This window comes from Camelus bactrianus, chromosome 25, assembly GCF_048773025.1.
Source record: "Camelus bactrianus isolate YW-2024 breed Bactrian camel chromosome 25, ASM4877302v1, whole genome shotgun sequence".
NCBI lineage: Eukaryota > Metazoa > Chordata > Mammalia > Artiodactyla > Camelidae > Camelus > Camelus bactrianus.
Window position 1 is genome coordinate 1460716 of NC_133563.1, and position 25447 is coordinate 1486162.

At 33.5% G+C, this 25447-nt stretch overlaps 1 protein-coding gene across 1 annotated transcript in view; it reads right to left on the reverse strand.

Moving 5' to 3' along the window:
* Positions 1–6101: 6101 nt before the first annotated feature.
* The window catches only part of PIP4P2 (phosphatidylinositol-4,5-bisphosphate 4-phosphatase 2), a 51960-nt gene continuing 32614 nt past the window's right edge, over positions 6102–25447 (reverse strand). The window contains exons 5-7 of the mRNA XM_045505459.2: positions 19969–20021; positions 8335–8425; positions 6102–7658 (exon numbers count right to left, since the gene is read on the reverse strand). Of these exons, the coding sequence (XP_045361415.2) occupies positions 7515–7658; positions 8335–8425; positions 19969–20021 (288 nt within the window). The 3' untranslated portion in view covers positions 6102–7514. The remainder of the gene's footprint in view (positions 7659–8334; positions 8426–19968; positions 20022–25447) is intronic.

Genomic DNA, 25447 nt, shown 5'->3' on the forward strand with positions numbered 1-25447 from the left:
CGTCAGACTATACCACAAAGCTACAGTAACCAAATCAGTATGGTACTGGCACAAAAACTGACAGGTAGATCAATGGAACAGGATAAAAAGCCCAGAAATGAACATTCGTACTTAATGGTCAATTAGTGTATGACAAAGGAGGCAAGAATATACAATAGAGTAAACACAGTCTCTTTGATAACAGATGCTGGGAAAACTGGACAGTTACCTGTAAAATAATGAAATTAGCACATTCTCTATCACAAGAGACAAAAATAAATTCAAAATGGATTAAAGACCCAAATGGAAGGCTGGATACTATAAAACTCCTAGAGAATAACATAGGTAGAACACTCTGACATAAACTGCAGCAATATTTTTTGGATCTATCTTTTAGAATGGAAAGAAAACAAAAACAAATGAAACCTACTTAAACTTAAAAACTTTTACACAGCAGAGGAAACCATAAACAAAGTGAAAAAATAACCTCCAGAATGGGAGAAGATATTTGTAAGTAATACAACTGACAAAACATTAATTTCCAAAATATACAAACTGCTCATATAGCTCAATATCAAAAAAGTAAGCAACTCAATCAAAAAATGGGCAGAAGACCTAAATAGGTAAAAGGAGAAATAAAGATAGCCAACAGGCACATAAAAAAATGCTCAATATTGTTAATTATTAGAGAACTGCAAAACTACAAGGAGGTACCACCTCACACTGGTCAGAATGGCCATCATCAAAAAGTCTACAAATAATAAATGCTGGAAAGGATGTGGAGAAAAGGGAAATCCCCTACACTGTTGGTGGGAATGTAAATTGGTGCAGCCACTATGTAGAATAGTATGGAGGTTCCTGAAAATATTAATAGTAAAATTACCATATGGTCCAGCATTCCCACTCCTGGGCATATATCTGGAGAAAACTCTAACTTGAAAAGACATATGCACTCCAATGTTCATAACAACACTATTTACAATAGCCAGGACATCAATGCAACCTAAATGTCCATGGGTAGATGAATGAATAAAAATGTGAGATATCACACATACACAATGAAATATTACTTAGCCATAAAAAAGAACAAAATACCGTCACTTTCAGCAACACGGATGGATCTAGAGATTATCATACATAAGTATCTCAGACAGAGAAAACAAATATCATATGATATCACTTATATATGGAACCTAAAAAATACAAATGAATTTATTTACAAAACAAAAAGACTCACAGACGTAGAAAACAAACTGATGGTTACCAAAGGGAAAGTAAAGGAGGAATAAATTGGGAATTCAGGATTAACAGATACATACTACTATATATAAAATAAACAACACGAATCTACTCTATAGCATAAGGAACTATGAACAGAATTGAATGTTGAATAATATCTTGTAATAACCTATAATGGAAAAGAATCTGAAAAAGAATACAAGATATGAATCACTTTGCTATACACCAGAAACACTGTTTATACTTCAATAAAAATATAAAAGTTAAAATAAGACTGAATATAAAGTGTTAAAAATTTGGATGTAGTTAATTTAAAATTTGTAAATTTATATAGGACTAAGCTTAAATATATAATTTGTTAACTTTAAAACTTAATGGTTTTATGAGTGAAAATCATTGGTTTGGATTTTAATAAATTTATTTTATACTCTTCACAAATTTAAATGACAATGTAACAAATACTGATGTAATCGTCAGCTAGCATTCTTATCTATTTATCAAAAGAAAACTTACTCTTTTCTATTATTAGTTAATCTAGTACAGAAATAAAGTAAAAATCATTATCTTCCATAATCCATAGATTTCTATTCTTGACTTTTAGGGCTTAATTTTCCTTAGGTTTTTTTAAATACATAACGTGTATAATCTTTTTTTTTTTTTTTTCAAAAAAGTGGACGATACATATTAATTTGTGATCTGAGTTTTGTCCCACAATATTTGTAAATAATTTCAATTAAATAGATGAAAATTTACATCGTATTTTTAATGACTGCCTGTGTTTTACAGTGGAAGTGTACTGGAAGTTATTTCACCTATTCCACACTATTGAGTTCTTAGTTATTTTCTTCTATTATAAACAAAAATGTGTTAATCATTATTGTATGTATTTGTTATCTTGTCTATAACACCTTTAGAATAAATTCTTAGATGCAAAATTTCTAGGCCAAAGAATGTTTGTGTTTACTTTCCTATGTCTTCAAAATTGCAGGACTATTACTGCTCTTTTCATTTTTGTTGGTAGGTGAAAATAGTATCTCTTTGTTTTAACTCACAATATTTGATTATTAGCAATTTTAAGTTCATGTTTATTAATTACTGTATTTCTGCTTTTGTGAATTGCTTTTTCATGCCTTCAGTCCCTTCCCATTTTGAAAACATTAATTCTTTGTACTACTTTGAAAAGAGTTTTAGTGGTCTGTCTTTTGGCTTTACTATTATTTTTCTTTTAATCATATAATCTATGAATCCTTTCCTATTAATTTCTTATTTTCCACTGAAGTAAAGCTTACTTACAATCTTATGTTTCATGTGTACAACATAGTTATTTGATATTTTATTCATCACAAAATGATCACGATAAATCTAGTTGCATCTGTTGCTGTATTGTTATTAAAATTATTTACTATATTCCCTATATTAATTTATTAAATATTATTTACTACTTTCTGTGTGTTATACATTACATCCCCGTGACATTTATTTTCTACTAGAAGTTTGTATCTCTTAATCTCCCTCATCTGTTTCACCCATCCCCATCCCACAATCCTAACTTCTGGCAACCACCTGTTTGTTCTTTGTATCTATGAATCTCTGTTTTGTTGTGTTTGTTTGTTTTGTTTTTTAAATTTCACATATAATTGAGATCACATGGTCATTGTCTTTCTCTGACTTATTTCATTTAGCATAATACTCTCTATATCTATGTTGTCGCAAATGGCAAGGTTGCATTCTTTTTATGGCTGAGTGATAGTCCACTGACTATGTATACCTCTTCTTTATCCATTTATCTGTTTGTGGACACTTAGGTTGCATCCATGTCTTGGCTATTGTAAATAATACTATAATGAACATAGGGTTCACATATCTTTTCAAATTAGTGTTTTTCTTTTCTTAGCAAAAACACCTAGAAGTGAAATTGCAGCAACCTATGGTAGTTCAATTATTAGTTTTTTTGAGGAAAACTCCATACTGTATTTCATAGAATCTACCCAATTTGCATTCACACCAACAGTGCTCAAAGGTTCCCTTTGCTCCACATCCTAACTAACACTTGCTATTTGTTATCTTTTTGATAATAACCATTCTGACGTGTGTGAGGTGATACCTTGTAGTTTTGTTTTCATTTACCCGATATTGGTGATGTTGAGCATCTTTCATGTGTCTGTTGACCAGAATCTGTATGTCTTCCTTAGAAAGTGTCTATTAAAGTCCTCAGCCCATTTTTTAATTGCATTGTTGTTTCTTTTTTTTTTTTTTGATGTTGAGTAGTACGAGTTCTTTGTATATTTTAGATATTAACCCCTTATTAGATATTTTTTAATTTAAGATTTTTTATTGAAATATAGTCAGTTTACAATGTTGTATCAATTTCTGGTGTACAGCATAATGTTTTGTCATGCATATATTCCTTTTCATATTCTTTTTCATTATAGCTTACTACAAGATGTTGAACATAGTTCCCTGTGCTATACAATATAACTTTTTAATCGATTTTATATACAGTAGTTAGTATCTGCAAATCTCAAACTCCCAATTTATCCCTTCCCACCCCTGTCCCCTCACCCCCAGTAACAAGTTTGTTTTCTATGTCTGTGAGTCTGTTTCTGTTTTGTAAATAGGTTCGTGTCCTTTTATTTATCTATTTATTTTTAGATTCCACATATAAGTGATACCATATGGTATTTTTCTGGTTTATTTCACTAAGAATGAACATTTCCAGGTCCATCCATGTTGCAGCAAATGGCATTATTTTATTAATTTTATGGCTGAGTAGTATTCCATTGTTTGTGTATGTGTGTGGTTGTGTGTGTGTGTATATATATATATATATATATAAACTTCTTTATCCAGTCTTGTTAGATACATTGTTTGCAAATATCTTCTCCAATTCAGTAGGTTGCCTTTTGTTGCTAGTTTCCTTGGCTATGCAAGTCTTTTATTTTGATGTCATCTCATTTGTTTATTTTTGCTTTTGTTTCCCTTGCTTCAGGAGACATACCCCCAAAATATTGCTAAGACTGATGTCAAAGAGCATATTGCCTATGTTTTCTTCTAGGAGTTTTATGGTTTCACATCTTACATTTAAGTCTTTAATCCATTTTGAGTTTATTTTTGTGTATGATGTGAGAAAGTAGTCCAGTTTGGTTCTTTTTCAACTTGCTGTTCAGTTTTCCCAAAATCATTTATTGAAGAGGCTGTCTTTTCCCCATTGTATATTTCTGCCTCCTTCGTTGTAGATTAACTGACCATATATGTGTGGATTTATATCTGGCTCTTGATTCTGTTCCATTGGTAATATGTGTCTGATTTAGTGCCAACACCATACTTTTTGGATTACTGCAGCTCTGTAGTATAGTTTGAAATCAGGGTGCATGATATCTCCAGTTTTGCTCTTCTTTCTCAAGATTGTTTTGGCTGGGGGGAGGGTATACCTCAAGTGGTAGATGCATGCCTAGCATGCATGCAGTCCTGGGTTTAATCCCAGTACTTCCTCTAAGAATAAATAAATAAGTAGACCTAATTACCTCCTCTTACCAGTAAAAAAAATTTTTTTGTTTTGGATATTTACAGTCTTTTGTGTTTCCATACAAATTTTAGAATTATTTGTTCTAGTTCTGTGAAAAATGCCATTGGTGTTTTGATAGAGATTACACTGAATCTGTAGTTTGCCTTGGGGAATATATGGTCATTTTAACAATATTAATTCTTCCAATACATGAGCATGGTATATCTTTAAATTTTTGTGTCATCTTTGATTTTTTTCATTAATGTCATGGTTTTCTCAGTAGAGGTCTTTCATCGCCAGTAAAAGGTTAGTTACATTTATTCTTAGGTATTTTATTCTTTTTGATGCAACTATAAATAGACTATTTTCTTAATTTCTCTTTCTGATAGTTTGTTGTTAGTGTATAGAAATGCAACAGATTTCTGTATATTAATTTTCCATCCTGCAACTTACTGAATTCATTTATTAGTTCTAATATTTTTTGGTGGTGTCTTTAGAATTTTCTATATATAGTATAACGTCTTTGGCATATGGTGACAGTTTTACTTTTTCCTTTCCAATTTGGATTCCTTTTATTTCTTTTTCTTGTCTGATTGCTGTTGCTAAGACTTCCAATATTATACAAGTGGCAAGAGTGGGCATCCTTGTCTTTTTCCTGATTTTTGAGGAAATGTTTTCAGCTTTTTACTGTTGAGTATGATGTTGCTGTAAGTTTGACATATATGATTTTTATTATGTTGAGGTATATTCCCTCTACACCCACTTTGTTGAGAGTTTTTATCATAAATGGATGTTGAATTTCTTTCCTATTAATTTCTGCTTTAGGGTTCTACTCACAAAATTTTCCTTAGCACAAGATTATTAAATATTTACCTATACTTTCTGGAACAAATATAAAATCCAGACACAAGTGCATATAAGAATTTAACATACCAATTCATTCAATCATTTATTCATTCAACAAGTATCTATTGAACACATATACACTAGGCATTGTTCTAAATGCTGGAAATAAAGCAGCAAATAAGACCAAGGCTATCATGGAGTTATATTCCAAAAGGAATATGATCATGCACATATAATTTAATGTAAGATTTCAAATTAATGGGGAGAGAATGTATTATCAATATACAATGCTGCTATCACTAGTCAACCATTAGGAAAAGAAATAAATCAGAATCTTATTTGATACCTAATATCAAGTATATTATGAATGGATTAAATTCTTTATTTTTAAAATAAAAACATGAAATACTTAAAAAAAGTGAATATTATAGAAAGCAACATCATGTACATTCTTGAACATGAAAACTTTAGAGTAAGATCTCAAGAAAACTTTGGAAAGACCTCTTATTTTTAAAAATGGAATAAAACAAAGTAATTTTTGAACAATAATCTTTATTAGTGTATTTTCAAAGATACATATAATCCTGAGCTACTGTATTTATACATTTATCATTTACTCTTTGAAGTTTATGTGTATTTCGCTTCAAATTCTGATGAGTACATTTTATACTAATCAGGAACACAAATAATTTAAAATATTATTCTTATCTCTGGAATAGCCAATTAATTTACTCAGATCACCTCATTATCTAATTCTACTACTTTAAAAGCTTTAGACTATTACCTCTCAGTTAAGCAAGTTCTTTTTCAAAACTGCGAAGATGGGCAGTGCAAGAGCTGATTCCTTAAATCCTAGCGAATTTTTAGAAAACTATGTTGCTATTCATCTTTCATCTATTTTCATGAATAAATTTGGTAATTATTTGACCAGCTATATTTGAGAAGAATGGTAAAAGTAACTGCATCTAATCTCAATATTTTAGCTAGTATAAAATGTCAAAGGCTGCCTTCACATATAAGTAGTCCATAATTATCCTAAAAAGAAAAATGTACCATGAAACAGAAGACAACCCAATGTAGATACATCTTTGTAAATGGTTAAATATTATGAAACATGTTATGTGAAATACTTTCTTCAGGCTTCATAAAGGAATACATACAGCTGATTAACATTAAATTTCATAAATCTAGGCCAGAACTTTTATAATTAGTAAATAAAAAACAGACCAAAATGAAAGACAAAAGTCCTGTGATCTTTGAGAAAAAACATTTATCCAACATATCTCCAACTGTGAACAAATAAATATTTTTATTCTTGTATTTTAAATTACTACCAAAATATTATATCTTTCTACAAACGACATAAAACAAGCATACAGTATCTAGAAATGGTCTTTATCTGACAAGAATGTCAAGTCTTTGAAGGTATACGCAAATTTTTTTTCCTGAATAAGGTCACTATGATCTTAGGTTAAAGTTACAGTAAGCAGTTCAAGCAAAATGCATATTGCTTAGATTTTAAAGCAAGCAATTGTGATAATGTTTAATTAAAATTAAGTATAAATGTGAAGCTATTATAGAAACATTTATAAACACTTCTTGGGAATACTCACAGATCAGCAAGTAATGGAATAACTGATTTAAAACTAATGAAAGATAATAATGATGTTATATGTAATGTGTGGGAACAAATCCAAAAATATCTTTAAGAGATGTAAAAGGACATGAGGACCAAGCTTTATTGTTTGAAGCTTGAAAATCTAGCAGCAAAACAAACTATTTGCATATAATGTGAGTGCATTTGTTCACAAAAGACTCCCAAAGTCTTGAAACTTCATACATAAACCAGAATGAAATCCATTAGGGAAATGATTTAAAGATGTCCAGAGTAGCTTATCAAGAACTGCTAGATACTCTCACCTGCATCACCAAATCATAAGCAAGCTTATGCAAAGCTGTGTTCTGGATAACTCACTCTTATGGCACCCCAATAACAAGCTCGGATAAGGCAGATCAGACCTAAGAGATAAGCGATTGCCCAAGAAACGTAGGTTGCATGAAATCGCCTTGCAAAGTCTTGGGTTCCAACCTAAAATAAAAAGCAATATAAAAACAAAAGGTTAGAAACTTTAAGAAATATCAACTTAGAGAACTTGTGTAGGCTTACACATGATTTTTATGAAATACATTCCTAAAACCACAAAATCCCTATAAAATATGTTGGTGTATTTGTTGACGACCACTGACAGAATAGAATTCAATGAAATGATGCTGCTAGTTACAGTCACTATAAATTTTTTGAAGTAAACAAAAAATTCCATTAAAATGTATTATTTATAAAAGGAATTTAAAATCTGTATAACCCCTATGCCATTCCCATATTGATAATAAATCTGTTTGACTTGAATAAAAAGAATGGTTTTCCAGAACTCCAATGGCTGAATGAATATTGTTTTGGCTTTGGCCATAGCAAAATTGGTTCTTGCACTAAATAAAAACAAATGTGCTTTTGTTAAATAGATGGTAAAGTTCCCAATGTCAAGGACCTTCAGCGGGGTCCCAAGACATGACTTCACCTGGATGGGCAAATTCCATTGAAAAACAGGCCCCGACTGCTTTGGATTCAGACTCCTCATAGCTTCTGGGCCTGGTATGCCAGGGAGGCAGGCTCTTCAGGGATCACTGAAGGTTGATCCAGACCTCACCATTTACTGCTGATAAAGCTGAGAGGAAAGAATTCTAACGGTGAGTAGGGGAACACTCACAGTTAATCCAACTCCGATGAAAATACACATCATTCCAATGGTAATATATGCACAGCAGCGTCTCCGTGGAAGTGCACTACCCACTGAGGAACTGAAAATTCATGAGAGGAAGAAAGAACATTAAGTATTTACGCAAACGTTCTCCATTTCATCTTTGTGGTACTCTTGTAAGGCTTTAGTACTTCCATTTATTTCTTCGACTTGAGAGACAAGAACATACATAAGAATGTCATTTCTAATGAGTGACCAAAATCATAATTGGTGAATTTGTGATATAGTATTGTTGCTTTAAACAAAATTCAAGTCTTAAGTCATTGACAATATCCACAAAAACCCCACTGTGGTCTATAATGATCTTCCAGATAAAAATTTATTTCCAAAAAGATCTATTCCAGAGTGGAAAATCAGTGCTATTTTACAAATAGCATTTGATTTTCTTTACATTTATAAGGGTTGCTAAATGTTTAGTGTAGGAAATTTGGAAAATAAAAAGAAAGAATAAAAAGGAAAAGAAAAATTACCTATAATCCCACTGAACATTTTGGCCTATTTTTTTCCAGCCATTTTTGTAACTTACCAATTTGGCAGAAGCATTTTCTTACATCATTAAGAATTCTGATGGATAAATATAAATTAACAAATTACCACTACTGGACATGTAGTGTTTTCCTTCTTATAAATAATGCCAGCTAAGCATCATCTAAAAGCATTGTGCTTGTTTTCCGTTGTTTTCTTAAGATAAATTTTAGAATTAGGATTCCAAAATTAAAGGGATTAAAGTTTTACAACTCTTTTAATACACCCTGTAAGAAGCCTATGAGAAATTCATAAAATATAATTCTCAACTGAAATTCCAAATCCAATAGTTTTTGGTTCTCTTGGCTTCTAATTTTTTTAAATTTTCAGAATGATAAAAGTACAGCAAAGATCAAAAAGCCAAATTAGCACTTTCTTCTCTTACTAAACAAACATATATTAACACATATCATATATCACACATTGTGTTAGTGAATGATATAATGAAATATCTGATTTGTCTGTGTATGGCCAATACCAACATTATGCCTAGCACATGGTGAATTACTCACGGAATGTCTACTGAATAAAAGAAATACAGAAATACATCACTTACTAGGCATAATTTAGACATCTGCTATTCCAAAAAGATTAATTTGGCATAACAGAAAAATAACTTCCTTTAAGTCCCAAATCCTTTTTTAAAAAAATGTTGAATACTGTTCCAAATATGTACCATAAAAGTTCCTGAATACTTGAAGTGAAACACGAACAGCCGGATGAGCTCGGGGTCATCATTAATTAAACAGCCTGCTATCTGGAGTTCTTAACAGCATCTGTGATTCGTTGCCTTTATGTTGTATTTAGCCTTAGACTACTTTTAGTTTAAATAACTATGCATGCATTTGGTGGTTTTTCTTGTCTTGTATCTCACAATTGGCCAGCACTTCTCATTTCCCCATATATCTGTTGCTGGGTGTCTAATCTACCAAGGATTAAAGCCAACTAAATTTGTTAGAATACACTCAGTAAGTCAAAAAGTGAGTGAATACTGGAACAGCTTTTCTGTGAGCCAGAGGAACACACTTCAGTTCATTAATTTCAGTGCATGAATTCTGCTTAGGAAACCCATGCTCATTTTTCCTCACTCAACTTAAAACAGTCACTACCTCTGGGAAGTCTTCCCAGGAATGAAATAACCTACTGCTACTCTACAACCCAACTGCCATCCTATCACAGGGATAAGCAATGACCAAAACCACATATCTCATGGATAATAAAATTTCTTATACATTTAATACATATGTGGTATCTGCATGCAATATTGTATTGTTTTATATGTGTTTAAACTTTACATGCATATATGTTAAACTGACTTGCTTTTTTATTTTGCTCAATACTCTACATGAGACGTCCATATTCATATGTAGATATCTGAAATGTAGTTCATTCATTTTCACAACTATCTTCCATTATATGCAAATAACAGTTTACTCATTCTCCGTTTTGATGGACAGTCACGGTTTTTAAAAAAAAATTTTTTTTGCTATTACAACAAGGCTACTTCAAACACACTTTTATGTTTCCTTACGTACATATGCAGGAATTTCTTAAACATATACCTAGGAATAGAATTGCTCGGTTGTACTGTAGACATACCTTTAATAAATGCCACGTTTATATCTCCTGATACTATATGAGAGCTCCCAGTGCTCCACTCACATCTTCATCAACACTTCAATACAGTATTGTTCTCATGTTTGACAGTTTCATGGGTGTGAGTTGTATTTCATTGTGGTTTATTATGTATATCCCTAATTTGTAGTGAAGTTGGACATTTTCCAAATGCAGGTTGACTACTGTTTTTTTATATTGCTTGTTCATACCTAGTGTCTCTTTGTCTTGGGCTGTCTTTAGCTTACTGATTCATAGATGAGATTTATATAATCTGCATACTATTCCAGGCAACTATATATACTGCACATATCTTCTTATAGCTTGTGTTTTTATAAGTTCATTTTTAATAATCATGATAAGTCATGATCATGAGTGTTTACTAAGAATATCAATGTAATGTGAAGTACTTCTAACATAGTTAAAACTATCAATCTTTTTCCTTTACAGTTTGCACTTTTTTATGCCTTGTCTAAGAAATTCTTTCCTATTTGTCATAAAAACATTTTGCATCTTTTCTTCTGAAAGTATTACAATTTTGCTTTTTGTATTTATGTCGATCTACAAGAGTATTGTCTTTATAAGTATAAATTTTTATTTTATGTATTTCAAAGTTATATTATTCTGTGCACACAAGTTCAGAATTCATGTTTCTGATGAAGTGACCATAATAATAATAATAATAATGTCATTTTACCCTAAAGCATATGAGATAATTACGATACATGCTAAAATGCTTTAATAGAGAAAGCCATAATACAGGAGCTTAAAAAGCTTATTTCACTTGCATATAAGAATTCAAAGGTAAACATACAACCTAGGGCTGTCTGTTCCATTGACTCAACACAGTAACAAGTCTCCTGCTGCAGTTGCCTTTTCCAGCCAATTGGAAGAAGGGAGAGAAAAGTAAGACAAGCAGCTGTGTCTTTAAGGAGAGTATTAGGAAGACATCACTTCTGTGAATATTTCACTGGCCCTAACGGAAACACATGGCCACAGCTATCTGTGAGAGAGGTGAGGAAGTGTCGTCTCTAGGTGGGTGGCTATTAAGACTGATAGTTCTTCTACTGCAAGGAAGAAGAGATCAGCGTCTGCTATTTTAACTAGCATTACTATTGCTATTTCATTGGTGCTTAGTGTTTGCCTAGAGTATCTTTCCTTTCGGTTAGTGTTTCATGGTTTCACCCTTTATTTAATATGTTCTCATATTTCATGTGCTTCTTCAAATTACATATAGATGTACTTAAATCTGGTCTGATCACTTCTTGCAAGTTTTATTGACAAGTATAGTCTAATTATATGTATTTCGACAACTAATACATATTATTTTCGCTTTCTATTGTTCCTCTATTTTCTTTGCTTTTCCACTCCCTTTTCTGGACTTCTTTTGGATTGACTGTGCTTCATTTATTTCATTTTCTACCTAGTATTTAGAAAATTTTACAATTTGTTTCTATTCATTTAGCAGTTGCAGTTAAATGTTTAATATGCATACCTTTTAAAAACTAAAATCATTTAGAAAATCTGTCTTCCAAATAAATGCAAGGATCTTAGAAAGCTTTAATTCCAAACATTCCACTCCCAACTTACATGTTCATGTTCTCTAATATTTCAGTTCAATTCTATTTTTGTTTCTCCAAATTTGTTAGCATTAATACTATTACTGTTATTGTTTTTGCTAATTTATACCATCAGTGTTTCTGATGAATGCTTAGAATTTCTACGCTTACCCTTTCTTTATTCTTGCATTGCAGAAATTTCTTCTAGGATATTTTCCTTAAGTTCATTTTTAACAATTTCTTTAGTGAGAATACCAGGGTGGTAACCACTCTTTTGGTTGGTACTATTGGTTGGTTGGTTCTGCATTTGCAAATATTTTTATTTTACTTTCATTAGTTTGTGATGGTTTAGAAAGGTCGATAACACTGGTTTGACAGTTAATTTCTCTTAGTACTTTGAAGTATTTTTAAACTTTTTGGCTTCCATTGTTGCTGTTGAGATTTTTGCTGATAGAACTGTTATATTTTTCATACTAAAAATCTGCCTTTTCTGTTTCTGCCTTTAATGTGTTCTATTTATCATAGGTTGTCTGCAATTTCACTATAACACATTTTATTCTGCTTAGATTTCATTGTTCTTTTTGAATCTGTGAGTTTCTATCTTTCATTGATCTTCAAATCTTTAGGGATTATCTCCTCAACGTGCCTCTCTATGTCATCCTCTTGTTCCTTCTATATCAGGTACATATCAGGTGTTCTCATGTACATTTCTCTTCATATTATTTTCATCTTTGTCCCTCTGATGGATTCTAGGTAATTTACTTACCTCTGTCTTCCACAACTTCAACTGTCACCTTAATCTGATCTGCTGTTTAGCTTGGTCCACTGTATTTTTACTTCTGTAATTTTTAATTTCTAGAAGTTTTATTGTTTCTTTTAAAACCTGCCTGTTAGGGTTAATTTTTTAAAATTTCTAGACAACTGTAGACTCATAAGCAGTTATAAGAAATAACACAAAGAGATTTCATTTGTCCTCTACCCAATTTTCCCCAATGGTAACATATTGAAAACTATAGTGCAATATTATAACCAGGGTGTGGCCAATCACACAATCCACTGATAGTCACACTTCCTGCTTCACTTATACTCATTTGAGTGTGTGTATTTAATTCTATACAATTTATCCCATGTGGAGATTCATGTATCCACCACCAAAGTTAAGATGCAGAAGAGTTCCATCACCAGAAGGATCCTTTTATAACCACATTTACCTCCCTCCTGCCGACCTGCTCCCTGTACCTCCCAGGCCATCATTAACCTACTCTCCATTCCTAAAATTTTGTTATTTCAAAACTGTTACATAAATGGAATCATACCGTATGTCACCTTGTGTGACTGGTTTTCACTTTGCATAAATTCCCGAAGATTCATCCAAACGGTTGCACCGATGAACAATAGTTCATTTCTTTGATTGTTGAATAGTATGTCAAGGTCTGGATAAATCAGTTTGTTTAACCATTCTGCCATGGAAGGACATCCAGGTTGTTTCCAGTTTGGGGCTATTAATACAGGTGTGTGTGTGTGTGTGTGTGTGTGTGTGTGTGTGTGTGTGTGTGTGTGTGTGTGTGTGTGTCTGGTCATTTTTTAATAGACTCTTACCTGTTTTCTTTTACTTTTTTTTTTTAAATTTTAGACATGGTTATAACATATTCTATATCTAATAATTATAGTATCTGAAGAACTCAGAAGTCTAATTATGCTGTTTCTACCAGTGTCAGTTCTACTTATGGTATCTTGTTTCCTCATGTAGTTGGTATTTTTGTTGAAAACTTATTTTGACAGATCTTAATATAAGGAATCATGGTGGGCATGGGTTAGGGATGGCTTCATCCACAGTTTTCATTTGCTCTTTCCATGCTCCCTAGAATGATACCAACCCTAAACCACTTTAAAACAATTTTGGGGACCGGGTTTTCCCAGACCATATAAATGATGTAAAATATAAACCTCAAAATCACTATTCTTATAAAATCTGCATTTGTATTCTTCCTTTTCCAACAGGCTTTTTGCCTTAACTTACTCTTTTCATCGAGAATAGTCTTTTAAGGACTTTATTAGGGGTGGTGGGGGGATGGTATTCCAAATCCCCACCTTCTGCAAGGCCAAGGCCATCTCTCTTATTCTTCATTTGAACACTGAAACCCAAGGTTCTGGGTCCCTAGTGTTGGTAAATAGCCTTAGGGGCCCTGGTTGTCATTTGCTCTCCATTTCTGGTCCCTGGGGATTTTCTTAACTTTCAGACGAGCTGAACTAGGCATTTAAAAGGATATTTGTAAATTGTTAACTGATCTTTCATATTATTGGATGTGAACACCAAGAGCCTCTAATATACCAAAATGTGGACACTGAACCTCCAAGAGAAAAAGATCATGCAGGGTTTCCCAAACATCTAACTATTCACCCTTCAAATGATTTACCTTCTTCTTCACAACACTCCCCTGTGGAACACTAGCATCATGAATGGCACCTGGAAAACGAAGATGGTGCCGAACAGTGTTATTTAAGAAGTTTTCAGACAAAGTAGCCAGGGAAGGCTTTAGTAGGCGGAACTTAAGGACAGGGTAAGATGTGAATAGATGGGAGATTAAGTCATCTTAGCTGATAACAATAGCTTTGTTCAGCTATGAAAAAATAAAAATTTTGTTCAAAAAACAAGCTGCAGAATGACCTCTCTTCTAGGGAATGTTTCTATAAATGAGTAGAAACAAGGGGCTTTTCAACTAATTTGTGAAGTTCAGTAGGGATTCTCCAAGTAGATAGGAATGAGAAAGAGACCAGCTAGTCACTGCAGGCCTAGCAGGAGACTAAGGGACAGAAGCAAGAAACTACATTGTGTATTTATGGAAGTAGAGGAATCCATTGAGGCTGGTTGTAGTGGTGGAAGAAAACCTAACAAAGATACAACTCAAGAAGTTAAGCAGATACCTAAACCTGGATGGTTGTATAAATCTTGTTAAGTAACAAGTGTGGAATTTGACTTTGGATTTTAGGCAATGGGTAGGCGTATAATAATCTATATGGTGCATTGATGTCAGTAAGTAGAAAATATCCTTCCTCAGGACACCTTACACAGCACTAATAGAAAGACCTAGAATAACAATGGAAATGGCACCTCCTTGGGTTGTGCAGTATACAACCTGCACAACTGTATGCCATGGTCATGAATCTGGGAGCTACTAAAAGAAACCAAAGAGTTTAAAATCATATTTGCATTTAGGGACCATTACTCTGAAAAATGGAAGGAGAACTTCAAGGCTGAAGACCAAGGGGTAAACTAGAAAGCCATTGTAGTAGTTCTGGTGAGAGATCCTAAAAGCTTGAACTAGATACAGTAGGAATAGTGAGAATAAGAGAACAGAATTGAATGTCAAGAGACAGAATTGATACGACTTGTTTTCATTTGTATATAGTAGATAAAGATATTCAGATTTCCAGCTTGGTCATTTGGGCAGATAGCAAAACACCCATTAATATAAGCTACTCATCAGTACATAAGGAAGATTAGTTTGCAGAGAGGTGTGGGGAAGTTGGATATGTTCTGTCTGAGATGCTTATGGAACATGCAGGTTGAAATGACTATACGCAAGATGGTGAATATTTAAATAGGCAAGATTGCTTATTTAAATCAGAAGCTCTGAAGAGATCTGGGGTGATTTAATGGTATATTGGTTGTGATTTAATGGCATATAAATGACATAAAAACATGAGAAATCACAGATATATTGTGGTTAAGTTCCAATCCTGGAGAATAGCAATATTTAACAACGTGAAAGAGATGCAAAGCCAACAAAGGAGAAAACAAAGAATGTTCTAAGAAATGGGAGAAAGCCAGGAGAATGTGATGTCTGGAAACCAAGAAAAGAACACATTTGAAAGAAAAAAAAAAGACAAGATTATCAACATAACCAGATACTATAGAGAAAACAAGCAGAATGAAGACGGACAGATCTATTAGAATTTGCCATTGGGAAGTAAATTTTGTCAGAGTAAATTCAGTGGCCCAGTGGGGACTGAGAGCTAATTGCACTTTACTCCAGGGGGAATGGGGTGCCATGATCAAAAAGAAATGGATATGCCTTGAAAGAAAGAGATCTACATCACTCTGAGAAGAAGAAATAAAGTGAACACAGCTAAAGATAGGTTTATAGGTTGGAAGCGTGAAGATGAGGGAGTTCACAGATAGCCTCAAACATCTGAGAGAGACAGGAAGAAGGCAACTCATCTGCTGAGGCAGAGTGGAGGTTATGAGGGATAGGGGTCTAAGAGGAACAGAAGATATCTGGAGATAACTGCTTTGAGGATTGGGGGAGGGAGTTAACCAAGGACACCGAAAAAGGGAGTATTAAGCAAGGGTTTAGCTGAAGTGTAAACAGCTAATCAGCATAGAATTTTTTCAGCTCTCAGTTATCTTGGTAAAGGAAGGCAGAAGGCATGGCCACACTGATGCAAAATTGGTGGTTTGAGAAGCAGATAGATGGATATGAATTTCAGGGACTGGTGATCTAGCCAGTCTGGAAAACCTACGAGTCACTCTATATCTATGTTCAAAATGAGCATCTCATCTCCCTGCCAGACAGAGTTCTTCTAGATCCTGCGTTCCTTAGCTTAGTGAATGGTTGGTTCTACAGCCTCTCACCTTTAAGGTCATCCGTGACCCCAATTTCTCTCTTATGCTTTCACATTCAATCCTATCTATTCCATTTCCTTAATAGGACACCTATACGTTGACTCCTCTGTACCACTATACCTTTGCACAGTTGCTCCTTCTACAAAGAACCATCACCCTCTTTTTCATATCCTTCCCACTCATCTTTGACAACTTATTGCACATATCCCTCCTTCCTGGAAGCCCTCTCTCATGTACCCTTTCCCTCCAATCTGGATTAGGGGCTCTTCAGAGCAGAGTGTGCTGGGCATAGCCTTTCAGAGCACTTATAACGTTATTGTAATTGTCTGTTCTCTTCCCTATACCCACAAGACTAAGTCCCCTGAAAGCAAGGCTTATCTTTATTCTGAGTACCTAGTACCTAGCCCAGAACTGCCTTATTAATGAATAATCATAATCATAAAAGAAAGCACTAAACAGAAAAATAAAATGGTAACTTCTGAGAATAAGAGTCTGTTTACTGTTTGAAATGGCAGAAAGATACCCACACAAAAGTATCTCAGTGATGAAGGAATGATATTCATGGATAATTATCATGGATTAGATCATCATGTCTACTAGTCTTAGGTCCATTATAACATTTTCATGGAAATATGGTTCACACTGTCACTGCAGAATGCTAAGATTATATCTCCTGTCCAGCAGTGGCCACAAGCAGCCCAGTGGAAAGAGAGACCTCCCCTTCATCTACAGCAGCCTCAGTGATTGCATAAGTAAGAAACAGCGAGATGAAGAAACTGCTTCTTGGTCTGTGGAGCCCTGGGGGAAGGTCCCCCTACTTGTTTTGTGAGATATGAAAATAACAGGCTAGTTTCACATCAATGATTTAATAACTTCTATAACTTGAAAATAAATTTAGGGTATTTGTTATTTGAGTTTAAAGAAATAAAAATCTCAGAATCTTACTTCAACAGATGACTCATCATTTTGTCATGAAGAAAAACATTCAAAAAAGAAAAGAAATCTGGATACGAGCCATGAGCGTTCATGTGATAACAGTATCTTTGCTCAAATAAGTAATGAATGCCCTAAGTCTTCCCATCCTCAGCATGTGACTCTGATTCCATAAACACTCCTCTAAGAATGATATTGAAGCTGATTTATTTCATGTGAATTTCTAGGCAAGCTGTTCCTTAAGCAACTGATACAAATTCTTCACATTAATACGCCATCTTGTGATGCCTTAACCAACTGTAGAGTACCTGGACGTTCAAGACTTCTTTATTTTTAGCAAAAAGATATTCAACACTTCTTTCTTATTAGCAAAATATTGCCATTGTTCTAAAATGATTAACCAAGCAAATCACTTGAGCAAAATCCTTATCCTTTCTAACAGTTCCTCGTTTGTAAAATGAGGATAATAATCCCTGCTGTCCGTGACTGTGGTAAAGACTACAGCTAATATACACGTGCACACCACGCGATGATCACTGTGCTCAGCACAGTCTGCTAACAGCAAGTAGTCCCTGTTTTTTTACTTTCTAGAAGATTTTTTAAAACCCAACTTAATGTTCTTGGTTAAGATATATTCGATTTTCTTCATTTTTGGGAAAATACAGATAACCTACAGAAATATGGATTATTCACATACACATTCACACACGTGTGTTCGGGATGTCCCTCAAGGACACATTTTTCTGCACACTTATTTGGGATTATTCACTTTGCTTCACCATGTACAGACTTCTGGATTCAACTAAGTTAAGCATTCAGATGATTAATTTCACAAATCAATAAAAATGAAATATCTGTTCCTTTAAAGCTAGAAATGTGCTGTGAAGAAGTTATGCTCACAGGATTATTGTTAGTCAGAATTAAATCTATCACAGATAAATTGAGATATTTTGTTACATATACTCTGCTTCTCAGGCACTTTTTAATTCTTTTCTCCTATAAGCCCTTCTTAGGATTATTTTACTCTCAAAATAGACATAGTATTTATATTAGCCTAAGGATCACAAAGATTGAACTATGGGCTCATCTGTTTGATTTTAAATACTAAATTACCAAAACATTCCAGTTTAATTTCCTTTGCTTAATTTCCTCACATGGAAGAGGGAAACAGCAATTTTTGGATGAAATTTTTATTAGCAAAATAGATGCTGTGCAGAAAAGAGTTAATATAGCCCGCCTAAGATTGCTGTCCTTAGAGAAGCTGGCTTGTAAGGCTGGCCCTTGGCTGACATCTGGGAACTTAGATTTCAAAAAAGTTCCCCACTCTTCCCCTTACTAATCAGCCTTGCTGTGCCTAAGCTGTTTGTGCAAACAACAGGGGTCATGCTGAACACCTGCTTTCCTTTTGGGAGTATGGAATTTTGGTACGTGGTATGCAGTAGGTGCCTATATGACCAGCTCGAATTAAATAAACCTTACACACTGAGTCTCTAATGAGCTTCTCCGGTCAAAAACATTTCACATGTGTTGTAACAATTCAGTGCTGGAAGCATTAAGTCCTGTAGAACTTCACTCTTGGAAGCTTACTCCTGGTTTCCTCCAGATTTTACTCCACGTGCCTTTTTCTTTTGCTGAGTTTGCTTTCCATAATTTCACCATAAAGCTGTGAGTATGACTGTATACTAATTCCTATTAGTTCCCCCAGAAAGTCAACAAATCTTGGGGTGACTTGGGGGCTCCCAACACAGATGGCATAAAATGTCTTTAATCAAAATGTTCTCTATTTGCCCATTTCTACATTGTCTTTTGTTATTTTCCTTAGGTATACCCATTCAGGAATATGGAGAAACTGACTGAATAGTTAAGGGAGATAAATGATTATTAAAAACTTTGCCATCATATAATAATCTTGTTAGGCAGGGGATGACAAAAGTTAACAACTACCTAATTATAAACCCCCTAAATGTGATTTTCTCCTAGATTACAGCCCATTTAAAAAATACAAATTTTAGATTATTTGTAATAGATTATAACCTCTTAGAACATTAGAAAATTCTCTTAGGTTACTGATAATCTTAGTAATTTCACTTTCTTAGAAATTGATTTCCCTTCAGAGAATAGATAAACCCAATCATTTTGATTTCAAAATGTAATATATTAATCAACTTAAAGATGTCTATTTTTTAGTCTTGAAAAGCATAAATATATTAACCATGTATTCACCTTAGAGTATGTTGTAAAATAAAAATGTACTTAAGTGAAAATTCTGAACTCTAAATTGTTCGCAAGTACTTCCCACTAGTATTTCCAATAAAGGGAACTTACATTTTTTTGCAGTGTGGGCATTTTGCCAGAGTGTTGAACCTCAGTTCCATCCACTGTAAAATAAATAAGAAGAGATTGAAAAGAAAAACAACTGAAAACTATCCAATCTGATAAGATGTTTCTTTTAGGTCAAATGTCCTCAGAGATCACAGCAGAAGCCATCAACCTCTTCAGGTTATATGAGCTTTTCCCCTCCAACACATCTCCCCCTCCCTTAAAATAAAGGTTGGGATTCTCCTCTGAAACAGTTCCCATGATTTTCCCAAGGTTCTGATGCAATCTAGGTTTGCTTTGCAATGAAAACTGAACGTAATGCCGTAATTGGGGTCACTGCTTTTAGCTTTATGTCTCAGTTCACTGCCAGGGAATAAAAACATATTTCATGTACCTTCAAAGTTGTTTTTCCTTTAAATATTGATGAATAGTCTTTTAAATGCACGATTATTTAGACTCATTACTAAAATGCAACTATTCTATGTATGTGGAAAATGCACAAAATAAATAAGCTAAACAAATCATATACAGGTAGAGCTAATGTCAGGAAACTGCTTTCTGCTCATTAATTGCTTACTCTTTGTAACAAACACACTCCTTTGTGGACAACTTTCTTCCCTGTAATATAGGTAACAGAATGGGCTACCTTCCTCACAGTATCGTCATTCAGATTACTGGTAGTAGGTTAATGTTTTGGAAAGGATGTGCAATGTAAATTTAAAGTAAATCTTTAACCCCCAAAATTTTCAAAATGCCTTTCTCATCTTCCATCGTTTGCTTTTCTATATATAGTCTCATAAAATATATATATCCTTTGTAGAATTCCTTTAAGTACATTAGCAATTTTATCATCAAAACAACTTTTCCTTCATTAAAATTAATCTTTGCTTAGGATTCCAGACCATTCATTTTTATCCAGAACCCTCAAATTCTAGGTAGAGTAGGGCTTTACTAAGTTATGCATATTGAAATGTTCCCACACAATAGGAGATAACTTTCAGAAAGTATCTGATGCATGACTTTTTTTCCTTTTTAATTTTCTAATGATTAGCTGTAAAAAAAGAATAAATCAATCTGGTTTTGCTTGGATTTCTCTCCATTTTTACTTCAAACCTCCAGAAACTTAGTTAACCTTGAAATAATCTCTCTCAATCACAGTAGGAATATAGAGTCCCAAGATAAATAAGCTAGAAATGGAACTTTACATGAATATTCACTGTTTTCTTCTCAGTATCTGAGAATGCCGAGCCAAGGCTACATTTTTTTCAAGCAGTGCTAAATCTGTCTTTCCTTACTTATTTTGTAACAAGTTAATTTATTTCAAAACTTATACTTAATAGCAAAACTTCTAAAATTAATGTACTAAACAGATTTACACAGATTTCTACAGAAATTGGTATAGAACATTAAGAAGTGAAGAATATAGTAGAAATCTTATTAAGTACTTTTTTATGTTTTTATAATTAGTTTTAATTAGTTGTTGAACTTGTAATATCATTTCAAATTAAAGTTTTTCATTGTTAGAAGTGGCTGAGGAAGCAACTGTAAAACCCTTAAACAAAGAGTAACCAAGTCTGAAGGCCAATGCACTGGCCTAGGAATGCTAGAATTTTAGGTGACCAAGCTAAGGGAGGTTATTTAGTCCAAATTTAGCACAGATTATGCATGATAAATTCAATTATTACTGACAAGCACCTAAGACTTTATTGTATAATCAGTAGGTTATACAGCCAGCAACCTAACAAATCTGGTTTTGTTGTTTACAAGTACTCATTTAAATGCTGCAAACTAAGAATAGAAAAGCATTTATTATTAGGAATAATTTTGTCATCATCCATTTGAATGAAACGCAAATACCTGTGCTTTTGAAAGAAGTTGACTTATCTAAAATGCAGCTTCTACACTCATAAAAGTTTACCACCAAATCTTCAAGTGTCAATAGAAAAAAATCTAATTCTTCCTGTTTTGCAATTGAGTAAATTTGATATGTAACGTTGTGTAAATTTAAGGTGTACAGTCTACTACTTTGATACACTTATGTATCATAACATGGTTGCTATTATATTGATATTTATCACATTATATAATTATAGTACAATATTATCTATATGCATTATACTGTACATTAGATCTCTGTGGCTTATTTACTACTTCTTAGCAGTCTGCACCCTTAAACACTATCAGTCTTATCCTACCCTCACCCCAATCCCTGGTAACCACTACTTCACTCTGTTTTTCATAAGTTTGAGTTTTTAAAAAAGTCTAGATATAAGGAATATCATACAGTCCTCATCTTTCTCTGTCTGTCAGACATCTCACTTAACAAAATGTGCTCAAGGTCCATCTGTATTGTCACAAATGGCAGGATATCTTCCTTTCTCATGGCTGAATAATATTCCATTGTATATATGTACCACATCTTTTTAATCCATTCATCCATTGAGGATGAATTTGCACTGTTCCCATATTTTGGCTATTGTGAATAATTATCTATTTTCTATCAGAAAGATTAAGAGCAACTTCTCTAAAACCCAATCATTTTTACTAGACGTCTTCCAATATTTGGCTCTTTCTAACCATTTTAGTTTCTCAAAAGTATATTTTTAAATCAGTCTTAGAAGGCACATGAGGAAGTTACACTGCTAAAACCTAGTCATTTGATAGTACCCTGCTGGATTTTATTTTTTAATGGGTACAGTAGGCAACTGGTGTCATCAATACTCTGAAGTATGTTCAAGTTAAAACTACGGTCACTCTCTGCTATAGCATCAACCCAGAGGACCCTGGGAACAAGTGAAGCAAATCTGAACCTGTCTGAAGGTACTACATTGGCCCACTTCAGGGCAAAGTTTCAACCATCCTCTATGATTCAGGCACATATCGTAGGTTGTGTTAGAGTTTACTGGAAAATGCCAACTCCATAACCAAGTGTTACTTGACAAAGCACGTGGACTTGCCTTTCATTAATGACAGAGAATGCCTGCCCGGTATAGATGCAATAGTAAGCTCTCTGCTGTTTAGTTGTCTTAAGAAACTTCTTTACTTTTTAATGGAGGACTAGCTTGTATCACCTTTAATCTTCTGGGAAATTATTTTTTAAACAATGTCCCTCAAAACACTGGTCTAGCTAGGTCATTCCCTTAAAATTGTCTGGAGATTCTAAAATGTTTGCACAAACCAGATAAAACGTCCTCTTGGATTCTAACAACGATACATGCTCAAAGTGCTGAGGAATACACCTGTAGAAACATTCTGTTGAATTTTCTTTCCTCCTGGAAATTCTCAAGTATCCTAGAACTCTTTATTCACATAACACTTATTACTATCCTATAAAATGAGTGTTCTAATGAATACACTTTGGAAAACACAGATTTAGCTTTTCTAAATATTATCCTTGGTTTCAGTCAGGCCGTGAAACGAATAGTATGAACAGCATAAATTCGTAGTAGATTTCACTTTAGCATTATGACAGTGATATTATATTATGTTACTATAAATGACAGATATGGTTGAGGACGCAGTCCATTATACTGTTCTTTTATCTTAATCCATAGGAATAATTCTCTCTTGGGTCTCAGCATTTTAGTAAAAGCTCCGACGTGAACTTTTAAGGAAACATCATGAATATCTTGTAACAAGTTGTTTTCCTCTTTTCATTGACCATAGATGGCTCACAGCTAAAATTCAGTCAAATTTAACAACTTCACAGGTTTAAATATTATGTGTACATATATTCTTCTGCGTGGCTTCATCATATTTCTACTTTATTTTTCATTCTCCCTGATTTTTTCATATTTTATTTTCAATGCTATTGGACTTGCTTTTGGGTCTTGTAAGCCAAGGCTGAAACACATAGGGAGTAAGTAAATGAATTATCCTATTAGTTAAAAGCTTGAAGGGCAAAGAATACTACAAAGGATGTAAGATTATTTGGATCAGAATAATAATAAGGATAAAGTGAAGTCCTCAAGTCAGAATTGAGACTTTTCAGGTCTGTTTATTTTCCATAATACTCAGCATGTCTCATTAATCTGAAACTCTCAAAGGTGATAGCCTCCACTTTAGTATTGTGCTCTCCTAATTACCAAAAACTTTGTTTTCTGGGAATTTTGAAGTTATCTTTAAATACTATATATTAATCCCAAAGACCCTTTCCTCCTAAAGACTTAAAGGTTTTAAATCATAATTATATGCTAATATGATTTACTTGCCTGCACTGCATATTAACTAAGAAGGAGCTCCTTTCATAAGCTCATCTCTGGCTTGCATTTTACTTCAGTAATTTTCTTCTACAAAGAAAATATTTAAATGCATAAATTATTAAAAAAAAATAAAAGCCATGTCACATACACATCAATCTAATCTCTCAGCTTAGATTATTCTCTAGAATTCACTTCCAGAAGATTTCAAAACCTTAAACATAAACCTTTGTAACAGTCGTCTTTAATTTTACTTTTCTCCTCATTCCCTTATCTACCCTGTTATCACTAGAGTCAATTCTCTCTCAAATACTTTATGCTATTTATGACCATTGTCATCACTTTTGTGAATAAGAAAAGCTAAGTAACTAGTCTTCGGGCTTGCCCGTGCGCAATCTGTTACACACGTAGCAACCATGTATGGGTGAATTAGTCATAAAGCTCTGCTGTAGCTTTCCATTACTCTTAGGATAACGTCGCTTCCTCTAGGCGAGGTGCCTTCGTATGCACACTAAGAACACTCTGCGTTTCCTGGCTGCAACCTAAATATATTCCACGTAATTCCTGCTTTAATTGTCTCTCTCCTCCTATGAGATTAGAAAATCTCATGAGGGCGGGGACTGCACCTTCCTATTTCCCCAGTGCATAGACCAGTATCTGGTACACACTCAATATATATTTTTGAACAAATGAAATCAGCTCACTTAAAATGCGGCTGCAAGGATTTACCCATGACGAGGATTTAGAATATAAAACATAACGGGGTAGAATGCAAAAGCAAACTAATTATAGAAGGGAGTTCACTGAAGTAAGTTGAAAAAAATCTATTCTGAAGATTTTAAAATGGTAATTCAAAATATAATTTCTTTGCATACAAGAAAGAAAAGGATAGTAAATATATATTACATATATATTTAATTTAGTCATTTCACTTGATATGTACCAATACCTACAAAGGGAGTCATCCTATAGTAAATCAATAGTGATTTAAAAAATAAATTTTTCACTATCCCCAACAAATATGTCGCCTAATTCACGTACTTGGCCACTGATTTAATCAATAAAATGTAAGTGCAAAGAAGATTTATCTTGTCCTACTAGATTAAAAAAAATCCTTGAAATTCTAGTTAAATGTAATAAATCAAATGGATTTCCATTTCCTTTCCCAAAGCTGACTGAAATGATAGTAAACTGGATTTACAAATGTATAATACCTTAAGGACAAGGAGAATCCAAGGAGAAACGCCCTTGAATTTCTGGGCGATGGAAAGCTGATGAAGACTTGG